This window comes from Mustela nivalis (genome assembly GCF_964662115.1).
Source record: "Mustela nivalis genome assembly, chromosome: 14".
Lineage (NCBI taxonomy): Eukaryota > Metazoa > Chordata > Mammalia > Carnivora > Mustelidae > Mustela > Mustela nivalis.
Window position 1 is genome coordinate 91,420,672 of NC_139033.1, and position 19,092 is coordinate 91,439,763.

The window sequence follows — 19,092 nt, forward strand, 5'->3', positions numbered from 1 at the left end:
TGCCCCTACTCCTGACAGGAATGTAAATCCCACAAGGGCATGGATGTCTTTCCACGTTTGTCACGGCTATATCTCTGGGGCTGGAACAGTGATTTATAAATCAACACACAGCACGTGCTTTATGAGTCCTGATTGAGTGAATGAATTGCCTTCACATCACCCATGAGTTGGGTCTCCAAACTCCCAGTTAGGTGAGCAAGACCAGCGAGTGTACAGAGGCTTCAAGCCGGGCTATAAGGGCAGAGGGAGGCACAGGGGTGTGAGCTTGCGGCAGAGCCCCCCAACTCCTCCTGGAAGTCAGGGAAGGCTGAGAACGGGAGGAAGAAGGGCAAGAAGATGGTGGCCTGCCACCAGCATCTGCTCTGCAGAGAAAGTCCCCGCATGCCCCTCCCCCCACTTCCTGCCTTGCAAACTCCCCTCAGGGACTTCGGCCGTAGCTATGGTGGGCAGCAGTCCAGGGACCAAGAACTGCATCCCTCACTCCAAACCATGAACTCGCTCCAACTAAGCTGACGAGCCACCAGCAGCAGGAACGATTTCTGTTCCCTCTCCCGTCTGGAAAGGACACCTTCAAATCTATATGGACAAGCTGTGGCAATTTGGGATAAGCCACTCCACTCATTAGGGATGAAACTGGATTCCTTCCAAGTCAGAAGGGTCGGCGGGGCCCCCAGGAACCAGTTCCCCCCAGCCCACGCCACCTTCCAGGGAGCTGCTTGAGATCAGAGCTGGCAATGGGGTGAATGGTCGTGGTTGCTCATGCTGGGACTTCGCTTAGGCAGCCTCTGCCTGTCAGAGCCAGAACATTCATTCAGCCTCACCCCACATGGGCCAGACGACCAGGCCATGGGACTGGGAGGAGGTCAGGGAGCACCAAGCAAAGGAGCTCTGAACTCTGATTCCAGCTCCTTCGCTGCTAACTCTGTCAGTCACTCGGGCTTCCTGAGCCTCAGTTTTGACATCTGTAAAATGGGCTCAGTGATCTTTGTGCTGGTACTTCTGTGGACCAAACTCCAGAACCAGGGTTTCCTCTCACACTACTTACTATCTAAGGCCTAGAGGGGTTTAGTAAACTCTTGAGGTCCCAGCTTAAAAAAATGGCAAAGACAGGACTAAACCCAAACCCGTTCTTAGTGACCAGGTACATGACCTCCAGACGGAGCAGGCAGGGCTGAATTTGGCTAGAGAGAGATGGAGCAAAGTAAAGTGATATTCTCCATAGACCCTGTCTACCAGCTGACCTAGTAGGAAGGCACTGTCTACACAGCCAAGCTCGTCCCAGGGTATGATTACCCAGAATGCCTGCCTTGGGTTCAAATCTCAGCTTCACTTGTCTGTTCTCATGTTCCTCCTGAACCTCAGTGTGTGATTCGGGGGGAGGACGCTCAAACACTCTCCTCTGGTTTTCACCTTCTGCTAGACTCCTTGTTCCTTTTCCTGACCTCACATACTGAGCAATGAAGAACTGTTGCTTATTTAATCTATCAGAGCCAGCCATAGTTTGCGGACTCAGTTTATCGGGGGCACAAGCCTACTGCACTTTAAAGAATTGCATGCCCCAGCATTCTTCCACCTCCAGCTGTAGACCTCTCAAGGACAGCTGGAGACATGGTGAGACCAAGGGCTTTGACAAACACAGCTGTGTCTCCCTCTACCCTTTGCGACCAGCCTGAGCAGGAAGACCATAGACTTTTGATGACGGGAGGTGGGAGATGGTAGGATTGACATAAGCTACTCCACTGAGCTCTACAAGCTGAAGGCACATGAGATAAGCACGATTTTATCAGAGCCCAGAAGGGGGCTACTGGGCCTTCATGCAGCTCGTCATAAAGCAGTTGCTGAGTCATTTTTTATTTTTTCTTGCACGTATGGAAAGGGCAGGGTGATTGATGGGGCAGTAGACCCCCAACACCTGTCTCAGAAACTATGCTTAAATATCACTGAGCACAGCACCTGGCCCCTCAACAACAGATGAGGAGTGGAAGGTATGGGTGGTTCTTAACAGAGGTGACAAGGTTACCACCTCACCTTGTCCCCAGGGCCAATGCTTAGCATCTGTCACTATGCTCTGAAGGTAGCTCCCCACACTGACAGGTGAATAAGCAACCGAGACTGGGTGGGGTGGGAACAGAGCCTCGGCTGCCCGTCTCCTGAAGACAACAGCAAGAGCTTGGCTAAGCCATTAATCACATCTAGAGCCTTCCATGGTTGTATCTGACATCCTCCAGCATCTGCCTCTCTCCACTGCAATGTCTTCCTTGTTATTCCCGTTTAACGATCCTTGGGATTTGGAAAGAATGGAAATCTTCCGTTCCTCAGCCCTAAACCTCGGCCAGGGGCCTGAGGACAGAGCTGTGTCTCTGGCGGCCTCCCAAGGGTCCAGGCAGGGAGGGGATGGTGTAGATACAGAAGGATGACCCGTCACAGGTGACACGGGCACAGCTGATACGTAACTGCAAGTTTATTAGCCGTCTTCTCTCGTAAGCCATAAGCTTCATGAAGGCAGCCCTTTGCCCACCCCAACCTCAGCTGGAAACAGGGCCCAGAATGTGGGGTGGTGGGAGGACCCATAATTATTTCTTAAATAAAAAAATATTAACTGGGTCTTAAACTCTGATCTGCCTTTGGACACATCTTTTCCCTCTCTGAGTCTCATTTTCCTTTACTATAAAATTACCCCAAGTCTCTCTTCTCGTCGTGGGATTCTAGGATTCTTTTAAGATCTGGGAACACTGTTAAAAACAGCCTTGGGACCCAGAAACAGGAGGAGACGTTTGGGATGGCTATTTAACCCACTTGGATCCGTAACTTCCAACATTCTCACCTCTCAAATAACTTTGGTTCTGCTGGCAGGGAAGTCAGCGGAGGGCAAGGCGGTGCAGGTGAAACCTCAGCCTTGGGTGTGGGAGAGCCAAGCTTCTGAGCCCAGAGCTCAACGGAGCCACTGTTGACTGTGAGCTGACTATTTGCCAGGCACTGCGCTCAGCTCTTTGGGAGACCGTGGACCTCGCAAGAGGCCGGCAGGCTGGTATGAGTCCCAGACCCATTGCACAGAGGAGGGAAGGAGGGCCCAGAAAGAAGGATACAAGCTGAGCTCACACAGAGAGGATGGCAGAGCCCAGGCCTTGCAGAAGTGGTAACTTGGGTGGAGTTTATTGCCCTGGGTCCCAGACCGAGCAAAATCCTGATGTGACCTCATGGTCCCCTGAGGATTTCTACAGTTGGCCTTCGAGGAGGAGGGCCATGCTGAGTATCTTCTGCATCAGGCTGTGCTGAGTTGGGGGATCTGAGGGGCAAGGGTTTTTTGTTTCCTGCACAAGAGCGAGGGAAGCTTCGCTGTTATGACTTGACTTTAACCTTTATGGATGAACCGCTTCGCACATCATTGAAGAATAATGACAGGTTTCTCCTTTACCGCAAGGTATTTCATAAAATAAATGTCCAGTAAATTTTGAACAGGGAACTCACGAGATAATTTCATCTTTATTTTTCCTTATTGCGCTTCTCATTCTCTGATACCATATTTATTTTCGTGGTTACTGTCTGTCTCCCCAGGTAGGATGTTCCCTCTAAAAAAGCAGGAGAGGTTCCGTCTGCTCTCCATGGATCCCCCACATGGGGAACACTGCCTGGCGCGTAGCAAGTACCCCACGAATACCGGCTGAATGAGGAATCCTGCTGGCGCTGGAAGAGAAGCTCCTGGAAACTCACAGGTTCCAGGCCCTAAAAATGTCGGCAAATCTCCAGTGCCAGGAAGGCGGCGAGAATCTGCTCTCGAGTTCTGTAACTGCTTTCATTCGGGGACCACGCTGGGAGCTCGGGACGTATTTACCTGCTCGCTACATAAATAATGCTCATGATTAGCAAATTAAATTACCACCTACTTTGCATAGCATGTGTTGCGAGCTGAATTATGATCCCTACAAAAGGTGCCTGGGGAAGCCCTGAAGCCCCCTACTTCCGAGTACGACTGTATTGGCAGATGGGGGTCTTTAAAGGGGCGATCATGTTAAAGCTAATCCCTTTGGATTGCCAGATCTGACCTGACCGCTGTCCTTATAAGAGGAGGAGATATGGACACACAGGGAGACAAGCAGGGATGCATGCAGAGAGGAAAGACCACTTCTGGGGAGAAGGCAGCCATCGATGAGCTGAGGAGAGACCGCCGAAGGAACCAGGCCTACCAACACTTCCTTGGGCTCGGTCTTCAAGCCTCCAGAACCATAAGGCAACCCCCTAATCTGTCGTGATTTGCTACAGCAGCCCTAGCAAGCGAGCACACAGAGGGAGCTCTGATTGGTTATCCCAGAGGGGCCCTGGGGACAGACACACCTTGCGGGCAGAACCTAGCCTATGCCGGGGGAATCTAAATAGGGACGGTATCTCCATGCGGACATGAGCTAGCACAGCCTTTGCAAATAGGGAATAATAAGTGCATAAATAAAAATAAAATTAAAATTAAAAAAAATAAAAGTGCATTTATCTTTCAGGACTTTTTCTGAAGTTGTGGTGTGAGGCTCCATGTACAGTGCTTAGCAAGGTGTCCAACGTAGGTGTCCATGTGAATGATAAACACCAGCCTACAGTTTTAGTATGACTAATACTTCAAGGGTGTTTGGAGAAGCGGGTATCCAAGCTACAGACGTGCCTAGGCCAGTGGAGTTTGTGGCACATGTGCATACTGTTGTGGGTGTGGCAGGGCTGTGTATGCAAGCAGGTGTATGGGGGGGGGCTATGAGCAGATGTTCACAGGCGCTTGAATGTGGATCTGGGTGCACCTGGGTGGGAATGCCTTCATGTCAGTGTGTCACACGCATCCAAGGAGTATAGGTTCCTTAACTTTTTCAGGGGCTTGTTCATCTACTCAAGTTTCTTGAAAGCTTGCCTACACATATGTGCACAAAGTAGGTGAGTAGGCAGGCAAGGGGACTAGGATAGAGGTAAATATGGGAATTGAGGGAGAAGGGAGAACAAGCACTTATTGCCGTTTGATGTATCATGGAGGACTTCCCGGAGGAGGTGGCACTTGAGTTGATGAGGTCAAATGAAGAGGAGCAAGGCCCTTGTGTGGAGTTATGGAGGGGGAGAGAAATAACAGTGTGTACTCAAAACAATAAACATTTTGGGTTGATGCTGTTCCCTGGAATCCTTCTCCCCAGGCCACCCCCATCAAACCTCCAGGGTGCCATGATCGCAGAACAGACAGGAAGCATGGAGACCAAGGAGCTATCACTTTATTTTGTATAGACCAAGCATGCTGGGATCCCATGCCCGAGGGATATGCCTCCTGCCGGACCCCTCTGGCCACTCAAGCACAGCCATGCTGGCCGGCTCTGGACTGAGGGCCCCTGGGCAGGCCTGGCCCATCTCTCTCTCTCTCCAGTGGTGGGGCCAGGAAGTCTTCCAGGACAGTACATCTCAGGAGGCTGGAAACAAACGTAGGTCAGAGTGGATCAACGGGATGCAGGAAGGATGTTTGGGGCGGGGGTGAGGGGGTGGAGGACCTGATATCCCCTGTCTCTGGGGGGCATTCCTGTAGAGACACCACGCAGAGGAATGAAGGAGCATGGGCAGCAGAAGAGGAATGAGTGAAGAGACGCTTGGGACAGAGCTCCTGAAGGACCAAAGGGCTGAGCGCTGGGGCACCTGATGTTATCCGCCTGCAGTGGGTGCTGGGCCCCAAGCTGGAGATCCCTGGTATTTACAGAAATCTCACAGTGTTACTTTGGGGGATGGTATTATCAGCCCCAATTTCGCACTGTGGACACAGGGGCTTGGCCAGGTCCCATGATTTGCCCCAGGTCCCACAGTCAGATACGCGGAAGGTGATAGCTTATAGGGATGGGGGTGGGCTCACTTGGATCTGAATCCCCTAATACATTGCCTCACGGTGGATGGGGCTATACCTCTATCGTTCAGGTCAAGCCTCCAGTGTGCATGTCAGGGTGGAAGATATTTTTTTTGGCAGAGGCTGTTACCACGGTGAGCGCTACTGGATGGGGGAAGGACTTGAGTTAAAAAAAAAAAATGGCAGAGACAAGATGTTCTGTGATGACTTCTGCTAAGAACTGTTCTCCTTATGGACGTGTGCCCTTTACTTGGCCTTTGAAACTGCTCTCTTTGTCCCCGAGAGCATAATAATGTAAATGAATATCACATCTCTTCCCGGTAATTGAGAGCAGAGAGAAGGCCGTGTTAAGTCAAATTAATTTGCTCTGTTACAGTCTGAGCCCGTCTCCTCGGAAGGGGCAATTGCTTTTTGATGGGCTAAGGGTGCCTCTCAAAGTAGGAGGTCTATGGGTGTGAAGGCCAGTGGCTCATTTGAGTCCAGGAGGCCTCTGGAAGGAACATTGGGGACTGAGGCAAGGCCTAGGCTGTGCACCTGCCTGCGGCTGCCCCATCCTGCCAGAGCCTGGAGCTGCTTCAGGTTCAGTGCCCAAGAGTTTCCCGGAGGCCACGTGCCATTATATTACTTGGTAGGACATCTGCCTTGTGTTTGAACCTGGAGAGAGGGACCTAAACCTCCTCTGATGACGTCCAGCCTCCCCAGACTGGCTTTGCCTTTCAGTGAGGAGTCACAGAGTGGAACATCCAGGACCCTAAGGCTTGAAATGTGCTCTGGGCGGGATTGTCAGGGGCCAGCCCAGCCTCAGGCAAAGAGCACCGAACTGGGGGTCAAGGTGACTGGGTTGGTGGCCGACTCTCCAGGGAAATCTTGAACTTGAGGGCTCCCTCATTTGTTTTACCAGTGAGGTCAGAGTCGGGAAGTTCCAACATCCCTTTAAGTATAGATGTTCGGGACGCCGACCTCACTATGGGATGTCGACACAGGCAACTTCTTTAAAGATCCTGCTCTGTCACTGAGAAGACCCTGAGCTTACCCTGATCACGCTCAGGACAGGTCACCAAGGAGAAGTGTTACAGATATAAGTGGCGATTCCGGAGTTTCGAATGCCATTCTGCCTGGCTGACGTCCTACAAGGGGCTTCACCTCTTTGACTCTGTTTGCCAAACTGTAAAATGGGAATCAGTCATCCTAACCACCTATGGGGATCCCTGTGGATACTGACTTGTTGGATATGTATGCCCAACAAATACAAGCCATTATGAGCAATGGATTCCTCTTCCTACCTTTAGTCCGGAGAAGTCCAGGATTAGCTCTGGGGAGGGAAGCCCTATTTCTCTTTCCCCATTTGCTGCTCTGGGAACTTTGCACTGGCTCCCTGCTGCTGCCCACCTACACAAGGGGCCTCCGTTTCTCTCTGGATATGTAAAGCAAGAGATGGATCCCACTCTTCCCAAAGCCCCTTCTGCCCCGGCCTGAGTCTTCCCCATAAGATTTGCCATCGTTACATGGACAGAAGACCACCATGGCTCCTCTAGCTCCAGGCAGAATGGAGCCTTGGAAAGACAAAAAAGCCCAGCACCTTCTCTAGCACCGTCCTACAGGAACCTCTGCTTTCTGATGGGTCCGCATTTTAAAATCCTAAGGAACCAGGGGCACCTCGCAGAGAGCTTTGCATCTGGCAACTCATTACTTCCGCAAGAATCTCTAAAACCCATCTTCTCTAGAGAAATCACTCACAGCAAGGAAGGCAGCAGCAGCAACAGGTTTTCTCCAGGCTGCCAGACCTGGGCGGGCTGTTTGGTTTTCATTCTCCCAAGAACAGTCCCCGCCTGCTGCTTTTACCTGCACTGGCTCCTACTTCTGGAGATACTTCTTCATTATGCTCTCAACGTCCTCGTCTTTGCTCCCTGCTCCCGGCTCCCTGTGCTCAGGGGACGTTTGCTCGCCACCATCACCCTCCAACCGTGGGATTCGTGGTCGGCTCTTGATGCTGTCGGCACTTTTGAAGGACACGATGGAGCTGGAGGAGGAGGACGAGTCAGAGAGCTGAGCGGGGTCATCCTTGGACTCCGGACTCTTTTTCAAAATGGTCTTGATCCCTGAGAGAAAGGTCCGGTCGGCCTCCTCTGTCTCAAAGTGGATGCGTGAGTGCCGCGGACTGTCTTGACCCTCTTTGGGGGCTCTAGCCAAGGACACGGGAGACTCGGGCTTCCGGATGGCTGGGAGGAAGTCGTCGAAATCCACTTTGGTCTTGCGTTCATAGTTGAGGCTTGGGACCTTCCAGGTGAATGGATCGCTGTCCAGGGGTTCCTCCATGAGGTGGGCAAACTGGCGGTTCTGGAAGATGAGGGGCTCCTTCCCCAGGTCTGGACAGCCTCCGTCATCGAGAGAGGACTCCAAACAGCGCCTCCGAGGCTGCAGCGTGGGTGACAAGAGCAGGGACCTGGATGAGCTTGGGGAGCTCAGTCTTCTGCCGGAGCTCTGCCCTGATTCGAACAGGGACTCGCAGGAGCTGAACCGGGTCTTCAGCTTCTCAGGCGGCTGGGTGGGGCCCTCGGTGCTCTGGGAGGAGATGCATTTCAGGCTGGTGGACCGCAGGAGCCCGGCCGATGTCCCAGAGGCACCCTCCTGTTCCAGGGCTGACTTCACCCCAAACCCCAATGAGAGGGCTCCCTCATCACTGCCTGCTCTGGCCCTCCGCAGTGCAGAAGCTCCAGTGGTCTGGTAAATGGGAAGGGTGGGCCAGTCCTCCAGCCCCAGCGGGGACCCCCGGCCCCTCTGAGCTCTCTTCCTCCGGAGACCTTCCACAAACTCCGACAGGGCTGCCGAGGGACTGGGCAGCTTTTCCCTGGACGCAGGGGACGTGTCTGTATTCCGAGAAGCTGGGGAGGAAGACCGTGTCCCCAGTCTTTGTGCAGGTTTTCTCTGCCCACCACACTCATCCCCATCCCCTGGATGGTAGTACTTTTGCCGTCGGAGGCAGAGGGGTGAAACAGATTTGTCCCCTGAGGTCTGGCTCTGCACGGTCCGGGCTCTGCTCAGGGCTGACGCCGGCTGGGACCTCTCCGCATCTCTGGACTCGTCTTTCATCCTGCGCCAAGAAGACACACATAGTTAGTAGAAACCACGGCATGCACATGGTCTGGTGCCATCGGTGTGAGAGCCGCTAAGCACAGGCACTAATACTATTTTTCTTTGGACATACCATCCTGACTGCACTCTCAAATGAACCGAGTGATTTAATGGGCAAATTCGAGCCATGTAAATGACTTCTTGTTGCTTTCTGAAATGCAGTTTCTGCCTATAATTAAACCCAGCTACATACGTGCGAGTGGATTAAAATGGCAGTTAGGATGGCTGACATATCTGACATGATAGGACCTACCACACCAGGGCCTGCTGCGAAATAAGTGGTTTGCTTCTTGGAGACTTGAGGGGGACCTGCAGGGAGTTATTTATTTATTTAGGGCTGACCCGAGAGGTCCCACCAAGTAGGGCTTCTGAGAGTCAGTGACCCAAATACGTCTCAGTGGGATGCTCTTTGGCACCCCTAATTGATTTATGGGGTAGGGGTAAGAACTCGGTACCCCCCCAAAAGAGAAAGATTTTCATAAAATCGACACGAAACAAGTCTAAACACAAGAGGACAGACGGTTTCTATTCTGGGACTATACCAGGCTTGGCTTTCATACAGAGGCATCTTGAAAGAGCTGAGCCAAAAACACTCCCCCTCTGAAAAGTAGGAGCCTTGCGGCAAGGCAAAATTATAGACTATAAAATAAAGGGCATTTTTACAGGAGAGAGACCAGAGTCCATCAACTGTTCCTTTAATAAATAGAATCTAATTGTCCTCCTCTTGGGAGAAATGACCCCCTGCATACCCATGGCAAAGTTACAATTTATGAAAAAGCAAAAGGGGTGTGAACATCAGAGCCTTGGCAAGCAGACAAAGCCAGGGGATGGAGCCTGAAGATGACCAAGGGCTACGTGCATGCAGGTTTCTAGTCATTATTCTGCTTCTCTACACTGTTGCTCCAACTGTGGCAATAGGATTCAGACCTCTTTACGTAAGGGGGCGGGTTGGGATTCTGGAACAAGACTCTGAGGAAGGCTTCTTGCTTACTGAGGGGTGATTGCACCCTGACCACAAGGGACAGTTTAGAAAGAAAAGAGAGGACCGTAATGAACTAAAGGGTTTTTGAACTGAACTTTTGAAGTCTGGTCAGTGGTCCCTGAAGGAGATATCCAGAGGGGGCGGAAGGTACAGATAAGGGAGCGGGAATCAGGATCTTTTCTAAGGACATGTGTACAGACCTAGACTCTGCTTTCCTGAGCTCCTGGGGTCAAATCTTCAACCATTCCATATGCCTCTCTCTTCTGGGACTGGCAGAAGCCTCCCCAGATGCTGCATGTATGGGAGGTCACCATGGCAATGATGCTCGGTTAAAGAGTTCCATGAGTGATAGTCACAGGCCTGGCTGTGTTCATCTGCTTCTGCTTCCCTTGGTCAGCTAGGTGGAGGGTCAAGGTCATGGTGGCAGTGGTGGTGGTGGTGGGACCACAGGCACAGGTTGGAGGCAGTGGTATAGGTGAGCTACTTCTGTCACCCACTCTCTTCCCAGCCTCCTGCCTTGAACTTCCCTCTTGCTCACTGCCCCAGCCATCCGACTCTCCTGGTGCCAAGCCCTTCCAGCTTCTGGTGTGGAAAAGAAGCACCAGGTCATGGTGCTGACACATGGGGAAGTCACAGGAATGAAAGAAAAGCTTGGGGCAAAAGCTTCTCAAATAACGGTAGTGAGATGAAGAATTAAGAATTAATTAAGAACCAATAATAACTAATGGTTGTGCATCATTAATAGCCAACAGCCCGTGCTGATTCTAAATACTCCTAGGAATCTTGGCATCTGAACCCACCACTGGACTCCATGAAAGCCTCAGTCCAAGCTCCAGGAGGGATGAGCAGAGGAATGAGTGAGAAGGTGACCTGGCAACCATCCTTCCGGAGAAAGCTTGGTCTCCATGCACCAAGACAGCACCCATAGAGCCTCTGCCTCCTGTCCCATTTCTTGAATGTCACCTTCCATCTCTGTCACCCCAGGACATGGTCTGGAGTGCCCCCTTTATGAGGACCTCAAAGTGTGTCGTCAATGTCATTACCTTAGAATCCCTTCCTGAGCCCACGGCAAGGCAGATTTCTTGCTCCTTGTTTTTTTTTTTTTTTTTTTTTTTTAATAAACAGCTCACAACTGCCAGGGGAGTGGGCTGCTGCCAGAGCTGGCAAAAGTCATTTCTACCCTGTCTTGGCCCCGTAGGGAGGTGGGCGTGATGAATGGGTCTCAGGTGCTCAGTCACATCCACTGACTGCCATGTGGGGGATGGTGGCATCAGAGCTCCTGTCACTGAGTTTCCTGGGATGCTGCCATCCTACACACCCCAGCTCCCATTCTTCAGTGCTGACTGTGGATGCCGGGGCAGAGCATGGGGAGAAGGTGGGAAAAGAAGTTAGGAGGAGGAGAAGGGAGGTGGAGGAAGGTGGAGAGGAGGAAAGAAGAGAAGGAAGAGAAGGAGAAGAAGGAGAAGGAGGAAGGAGAGGAGGAGGAGGACGCAGAGGAGGAGGAAGGGAGGAAGGAGAGGAGGAGGAAGGGGAGGAGGGGAGGAAGAGGAAGTAGAAAGAGGCAGAAGGAGAGGAGGTGGGGGGAACCCCTTCCCCCCAGCCCTGCTGTCAGGACCATGCAGGCTGTCATCCCTGTACCGTCTGACTTGGCACCAAGCCCAGCACACAGCAGCTGCTCAGTAAATTTTGTTGAACTGAGTCAAGTTTAGCTTGAAAATAGGTTCACAAGGAAGAGGACCTAGAAGCACAGGAGAAGGGGAGGAGGAACAGAGGGAAGGAGGGGGGAGAGGAAGCAGGCAAGTGAGCAGCTGCAGTGTGAAGGGATGGGGGCCTGGAGAAGAGGGGGAAGATGGAGCTGATGGAGAGGAGGAGGAAGAGGGTGTCTGGGAGCAGAGACGGGGGGTGGTGGGGAAGGGGCTTAGGCTGGCAGTGGAGGATCTGTCCTCCCCATCTTTGATCCAAGGCGATATGGGCTGAGGGTCACAGGAGGCTGTCAGTAGCCCAGGAGTAGGGGTCTGGAGGTGCCAGGTGGTAAAAGCTCGTGTCCATGACACAAGGCGGAGGCTCACTGGGGCCAACCCATGGGATTCTCCGTCTCCACCAGACCAGACAGATCTGACTGCCTTCCCAGAGGCCACCAGGAGCAGCTGGGAAGGGGTGTAAGCCAAAATATCCCAGGCTGGGGGTCACTGAGCTCTCTGAGGGGCCCAAGAGCCTGGTGCTCTGGGGGTAGGGGGGGATGGTGGGCTTAGTCCCACCTTCCTGGAGTTGTCTGGTGTGTTCAGAGCCTCAGCTGGTGGGCTGGAAACAGGAACATATGCCAAGCTGTGTAAACTCCTGGGTAGCCAGACAGGACAGATGAGGAGGAGAAGGAGGTGGGGGTAGAGCGAGAAGGGAAGCAGGAGACATGGGATAGGGAGGGCCAGGGTAGCAGAAGAGAATGAAAGGAGTCGTGGCTGAGTACTGGCTCCTGGATTTGCCACTCAGAAATCCACCCACACCTCTGCAACGCCAGCATTTCCAATCCAAGTAGGAAGTTGCTTGCATCCACTGCTTTCTGTGTGCAGACCACAGAACTTCATGTGAACACAAACACCTCTTGCATGTTTCAGGGGGGAGGGTCCCAGTTCTGCCCTTTGAGTCAGATGATCTGTTTCTGACCCAGCTTTGGATATTTCAAACCAGCCTGCTGTTTTCATCCTGGGACCTGGGAAGACTCATTTTTCCCCCAGCTGTCCTTACTGGACAGCTTGACTCAGATGGAACTCTCCTCCATCAGCATCGCATGAAGGATGGCTGGCAGATAATCAAGATATCACTGTGCCTGCCTCCCAGAACCTTGGCCAGGGAGAGTGCTAATGGATAGAAGTTTCTCTGAGTCACTAGGAGACAGGTATGGACAAATGCTAGGTGAGGACACCCAGCTTCTCTAAGGAGAGACTCCAGGAATGTCTTGGGAACTTCTGCTGTCTGGCCTTAGTGCATCTGAAGAGGAATAATTCTCTAGCATACCTACCGAAAACAGCTAGAACTGAGCTTCTAGTCAAAGCAGCATTGGGCTGGTCCCATAACTGAGTGGAGGGTTAAGTCAGTTGTCATTGAAACAGTTACCTCTAGGCTGGGCACCTACTATGTATCAGGCACAGTGCTGGGTGTCCCGCATATAAGGGAGACCCAGCTGATGGGCTTCCTGCCCTCATGGAGCTGATAGCCACGTTCATTCATAATCTTTACAGCAAGTCCAGAGATAGGAATTAATGACCTCCAAGCACTGCAAGGGGACCTGGGGTGAACTCTGCAAGTAGACACAGGTGGAAGTAATAGAGGTGGGATTCCAATCTCAGGAGAGCTGACCCCACAGCCAATAGCACTATCCTCTGCAGCCTCCCTTTGAGCCCTGTGATGTGATACAGAATTAACAGTGTTTCCTATGTTACTTTGTCCAGATAATATTTGTCACGTGAAGCTTGGTCTGCTTCTGCCACTCACTAGCCTTGGGACAGTCATCTATCTCTTTGCCTCAGTTGTCCTCAGCTGTGAAATGGGGGGGAAATCAGGTCAACCTTGCAATGTTGTGGAGATAAGAGCTCCAAGGGACAGCAGTTTTGTCTGTTGTATTCACTGACATACTCCAGCACCAAGAACAGCATTCTAGCACATAGTAGCTGCTCCACTAACATAGGCTCAATGAATGAGTGAAGTGTCAGTGCCCTGACACTTAATTAGTGAGTTTTGGATGAGTGGGTGAAGCTCTAGTGTCTGTCACCCACTAGGTACCGGTTGATGTTTATTAAGCAAATTGATGAATAAGAGAATAGACATGAAAATACTCTAAGTATTGGTGGCTTAAACTTCTGAAGGTTTATGAGAGAGATCAGGATATGAATATGCAGAAATATGGAAATTTGCACCTTCTTACCTCCCAGGCTAGGAAAATGGGCTTCAGAGGCAGATGGATCCAGGTTCAAATCCTGCCTCATTCGGGCCCAGCCAGGTCCCTTGTAGAGCTGGAACTTGCTCAGCTAGAGGAGTGGGGATGATAAGGCCCTATCTCACAGGGATCTGTGAGGAATTAGAGAGGGCCTATGTGATGGGTAGAGTCAGTTCCTGTGAATGTCGCTCGGATCCACCTCCACCTGTCCCCACCACTTCATGCAAGGTGAAGGCTGATGCACTTCAACGTGCTTGTATTACTTATTCTGATCAAAATGCTACTCTTAGCAAATGTATGTTTATACATCTAAATGCTTGTTTGATTGTTTTTTTCCTTAATGGCTCTGCCCATCATGGCTAGAGAAGGCCCCAGACTAAGGGTAAAAGTTCCAGAATGAGCAGTTGCTATATATGACCACGTTCTGAGCAGCACACGAAAAAGACAAGGATATCAAAACAGTCTGTTAGGTGGCAGAATGAGCCAGCTGCTGAGACATGAGTCTCAGCATGGACCACACCCCTGCCCCCACCAGGCTGTCCTGTGAACAAGGCTCCATCATTTTACCACATGAGTAGATGCTCCATGAATATCAGGTGGAAAATGAAAAAGTCACCTCTATACTCATTTAATTTGTATGCACAATCTCATCAGGATCAGAATCCTCACTCCACCTTACAGATGAGAAAATGGAGTCTCCTTCATAAGAAGCCATTCACTCAAGGTCACCGGCTCAGTGGCAGAGCCTGGATTTGAACCTTGGTGGGCCAGATCTGTATGTCCTGCCTTTCCCTTCCACAACATCCCACATCCTCCAGCTAGAAACGCAAGTGGAAACCTCAACCGGCTGAACTCCTATTTACATGTCTATATATTTCAACACCCACTGGGACATAATGAACCAAAAAGGTGAGATTCAAGTCAAGGAGAGACACAGGATTCATGGGCATTCGACATAATTATACAGCAAAAATAATCCCCCAGTCTGAGTCTGGGCAGAGCCTGGGCCTACTGGAGCTACAGAAAACTCGATGCAGACTTAATGACACCATGAATCATCCCCTGAGATGTGTTGTCACCCCCATTCTTCATCCGCACCCTGAAATTTAAGAGGAAATTAAAAATGTATGGATGTTCTAATACTGGTGAGGCCCAGGATGGGAAGCCAGATATGCTTTTAAGATGACCTGAAGGTTTTGTGACCAAGGCCAACACAACAATGGATAATCTGTAATAAACATTGATACAGTGCCCAAGACTGTGTAATGTGGTAGGATCATGAGACATTTATTAAACCCCAACAGGGTGCAACTGAATTCTGCATAAACACTGCTATATATTATGCCTTTAGGCTTTGCAAGACACTCCTTGATTTTTATCTTTGCAATAGTCCTCTATTATAACCCACTATCATAATCTTCCTGTTTCACAAATGAGGCTCAGAAGGATACATGATTTGCCTTATAATCAGTGGGAGAACATGGATTTAAGCCAGAGTCCAGCTCTGGGATCCATGCCATCTAACTGCTCTACTCTCCTACCCTTTACTGCCCTATTTTACAGATGAGGAAACTGAGGCTTTGGAGAGGCAAGTGTGCTTGCTGAGGAAGTAGCAGAGCCAAGGCTGTCCTCCTCTTAGTCTGGCCATATAAGATGGCAGGCTGAGCTCCAGGGAGCAGAGGATGTGTTGCCTTCCCCTCCTGGAGAGCACACAGTAGGAGTGGAGACTGGATAAACCCATGAAGAAGAGTCAGCAGGGCAAAAAGTTCTGGATAAGTTGAGCCTTAGACTAAGTATAGCAGGAGGTTGGCAAAGGAGAGAGGTACCAGAGCCTGGGGGCTTGGCCTTTCTGGAGGACATTGGTGGTTGAGTGAGGCTTTTGGAAGGGGGATAGGGTTTGGGCAGGGATGTCAAGGAGGACATGCCAAGCATAAGAAGGAGATCCCAGTCCCTTCCCCACCACCTCCTCCTTACTAGTTATGAGCTTATTTCAATATACAAACCCTTGGCAAGTAAGGGCTGATAATCCAAATCTTGGATTTGGCAAGGAAACCAAGGCTGAGAAAGGCCATCCAGCTGGAAGACTCAAAGCAAGGAGGAAGCCATGGGGGTGGAATACCGAGGAAGCATGTTCAACCACAGTGAACCTTGTTACTCCTGGCCAGAAAGTACAAAGACTTGAGTCAGGAAACAGACTCTGTAAATACCCTATATTCTTGATAATATAATGGTTTCTATGAGACAAGATAACTCCCAAGTCTTCCTTGCTGTTTGCTCTGATCTTAAGTGGGTGATGAGTCCTTGACACATGGGCAAGACCAGTAATTTGCCCTCAGTAGACACCTGTCCGCCAACCTTCTGTACATCAGCAGACTTTTCCTTGGCCTCACCCATACATTCTATTGGGTGCTAGGTGCTAGGTACTAGGTACTGGGTCCTAGGTCCTAGGACAAGCAGTTTTTGAATGCAGTTGCCCATCAGAACCACCCCTAAAATTCTATTAAACACACACACACACACACACACACACACACACACACACACACACTTCAGTGTGATGAGGGGGAGGTGAGGAGACCATTCTACTTTCAAAGGAAATAAAGGCTAACCAGAGATGTGAATAAAAGAGGGAAAACTGTTTGGGAGGAGATGGCGTATATGGGAACTTTCTGCTTAATTTTTCTGTAATCCTTCTAAAAATTTCCCCCAAAATAAACTCTACTAATTTTTTAAAGAGAGGGATTAAAGAAACAAAACAACAAAATGCAATGGATATCCTTAAGAGAATACAGTGATACAGACAATTTTAGGAAATTGGGGGTAATGCGGGAGTTTGGATCTTGGAAGTGTGTTAATTTTCTTTGGTGCATGAGTGCTATGGTAGTTAGGAAATGTCCTTCTTAGAGGAAAGATGGAAAACTATTTTAGGGAAAACTATTATGATGTTTTCAACTTACTTTCACATTGTTCAGCAAAAAAATAAAAAATGTGTTTTGATGTGGATAGAAGTAGAAAGGGAGCTAAAGACAGAAATGAAGTTGATACACAAAACACTGGTCATTGTTATATTAAGGTGGAGGCTAATAGAATGGATGGTGCCCAGATACTTCTGGAGTAGAAAAATATAAGAGGAAGAAAGAAGAGAGGAAGGACAGAAGGAGAGGAGAAGTGGAACTTACAGGTGATTTGGAAGAACCACTGTTCTATATTACAAAAAAAGAAAAAAGAAAGAAAGAAAAGAAAAATTTTTACTCATCCTTCAATGCTCAGCCCAACTGTAGCCTCCTCCAGAAAGCCTTCTCTCACCTCCCCGACTGGATAGGGTATCTCTTTTGGCTTCCACAGCCCCTGAGCACCCCCATCATTATGTACTGAAATTGCCTGTTGACTTATTTGTAACCCCCAACAAGATTACTATGAACTAGTTCCCATTGTTCTTCTATGAATCCTGGGTATCTAGAAGGAAAGTTTATAGGATAGAAAAAATGAAGGGATGGAGGGGTAGAGGTGGGGGGGGGGCGGGTGGAAACATAGAAAGAATGAACAAAAGGGCTCCATCCAACTCCTCTGGCTGGTTCATTCACACCTTAGCAGCTCTGCTTCCCAGCCAGCCAATCCCACATCTCCGAGCTTAAAAACAATAGATCCCAAGCCAACTTCCGGCATACAATCTGGAGCAAATATTTCATGTCTAAACCCAAGCCAAAAGGCTGGTTTCATTGCTACAGAATTCTGTCAACTTCTAGAATATCAGAATGGAAAGGGAGCTGAAACCCCAGCTGTCTTGGATGCCTCATTCTACACCTGGAACAACAAAGGAAAGATCTCAGGTCATATTCTGATGAGACAGTGAAAGTACTGGGTTTATACTTCTTTACCTTCTTCTCTCCTTTCTTAATTTTTTTTAAAGGGAGAGAGAATCTAAAGGGAACTCCTCACTGAGCATAGAGTCCATCATGGGGCTTGATCTAACAGCCTCGAGATCATGACCGGAGCCAAAATCAAGAGTCAGATGCTTAACCAATTGAGCCACCCTGGTGCTCCTATACTTCTTTACCTTCTGATACAATTCTCACAGTGTTTGGAAAAGAAAAAACTGGATATGTAAGGGGATGAAAATCTCTAATTGGATTAGAGATTCAACTTGGGTTAAACATATTTAAATAAATTTTCAATGCATTCCTTCACTTTTCACAGACATTGCCTCAGTGAAACATGGTACAATGAAAATAACCATAAAAAAATCCCAGACTTAGTCATAAAAGCACCCAGTTCCTCAAGAAAATGCAGTTTTAAGTGAATGGAAATTATCTAACCAGCCATCCAGCCACCCCTCCTTACAACCATCCAGAGTCATTTACTGAATCCATGATCCCAGATGCCATCAATACAAAGATCAATAGCCCTTGCAGTACAGAAGTCTCAAGTCTGAAATGGAAAGTAGATTCACCAAGTTATGACTGGAAGGAAATTTAAGTGAAGTGTCATATCCTCTTAGGCATGAAAAGTAAGGAAAAATGTTTACTTAGCAAAGGGAGCAAAAAGGCTAGCTTAATATTCAATTTCTGGTAATGATAGATTAGCTTTTCTGGATCAGACAGACTAGATTTTCCATAGAAAATCTCCACTTAGCAAAGCTAGAAAAGCTAAGTTTACATTTATGGTGTTGGAAGGCACCAAAGCAGCCAGGAATTGAAGGGTCAAATTTTGGAAAGAGAGAAGTATGCTGAGGTGAGCCCGCTACTGTGGCATTTTTCCTCTGGAGTCATTTGCTGGTCTTGAGGAAGAAGAATTAATCCAAGGAAGATACACACTCAGATATCAAGACTTACATATAAAACTACATTAATTAAGGCAATTTTATATCAGCTCAAAGATGGGCAAGTAGAAAAATGTAAAAGAACAGGGTCTAGAAAATATATAAAATCACTTGATGTACTAGAAGACGACATGGTGGTAAAATGTGAAATATATGATGTCTTTTAAAATACATACACAAGGGCTAGTTTAATATTTATATGCCAATGAATCTTAACCCCTACCTCACACCATAAATAAGAATTCCTGATGAATTGTATATATAGATATAAAAATTAAATCAATACACTGTTTGTCAAAAAACACAGGGGGATGTTTTCATAATTTAGGAGTAGGCAAATAAATCTTCAGTGGAATAGAAAAAACATCAACTATAAAGGA

General features: G+C 49.1%; 1 protein-coding gene across 1 annotated transcript in view; it reads right to left on the reverse strand.

Annotated features, from left to right (window-relative positions):
* Positions 1 to 5,218: 5,218 nt before the first annotated feature.
* MYO18B (myosin XVIIIB) overlaps positions 5,219 to 19,092 on the reverse strand; it is a 250,379-nt gene continuing 236,505 nt past the window's right edge. Inside the window, exons 43-44 of the mRNA XM_082698791.1 lie at positions 7,691 to 8,939; positions 5,219 to 5,426 (exon numbers count right to left, since the gene is read on the reverse strand). Coding sequence (XP_082554917.1) covers positions 7,703 to 8,939 — 1,237 coding nt within the window. The 3' untranslated portion in view covers positions 5,219 to 5,426; positions 7,691 to 7,702. The remainder of the gene's footprint in view (positions 5,427 to 7,690; positions 8,940 to 19,092) is intronic.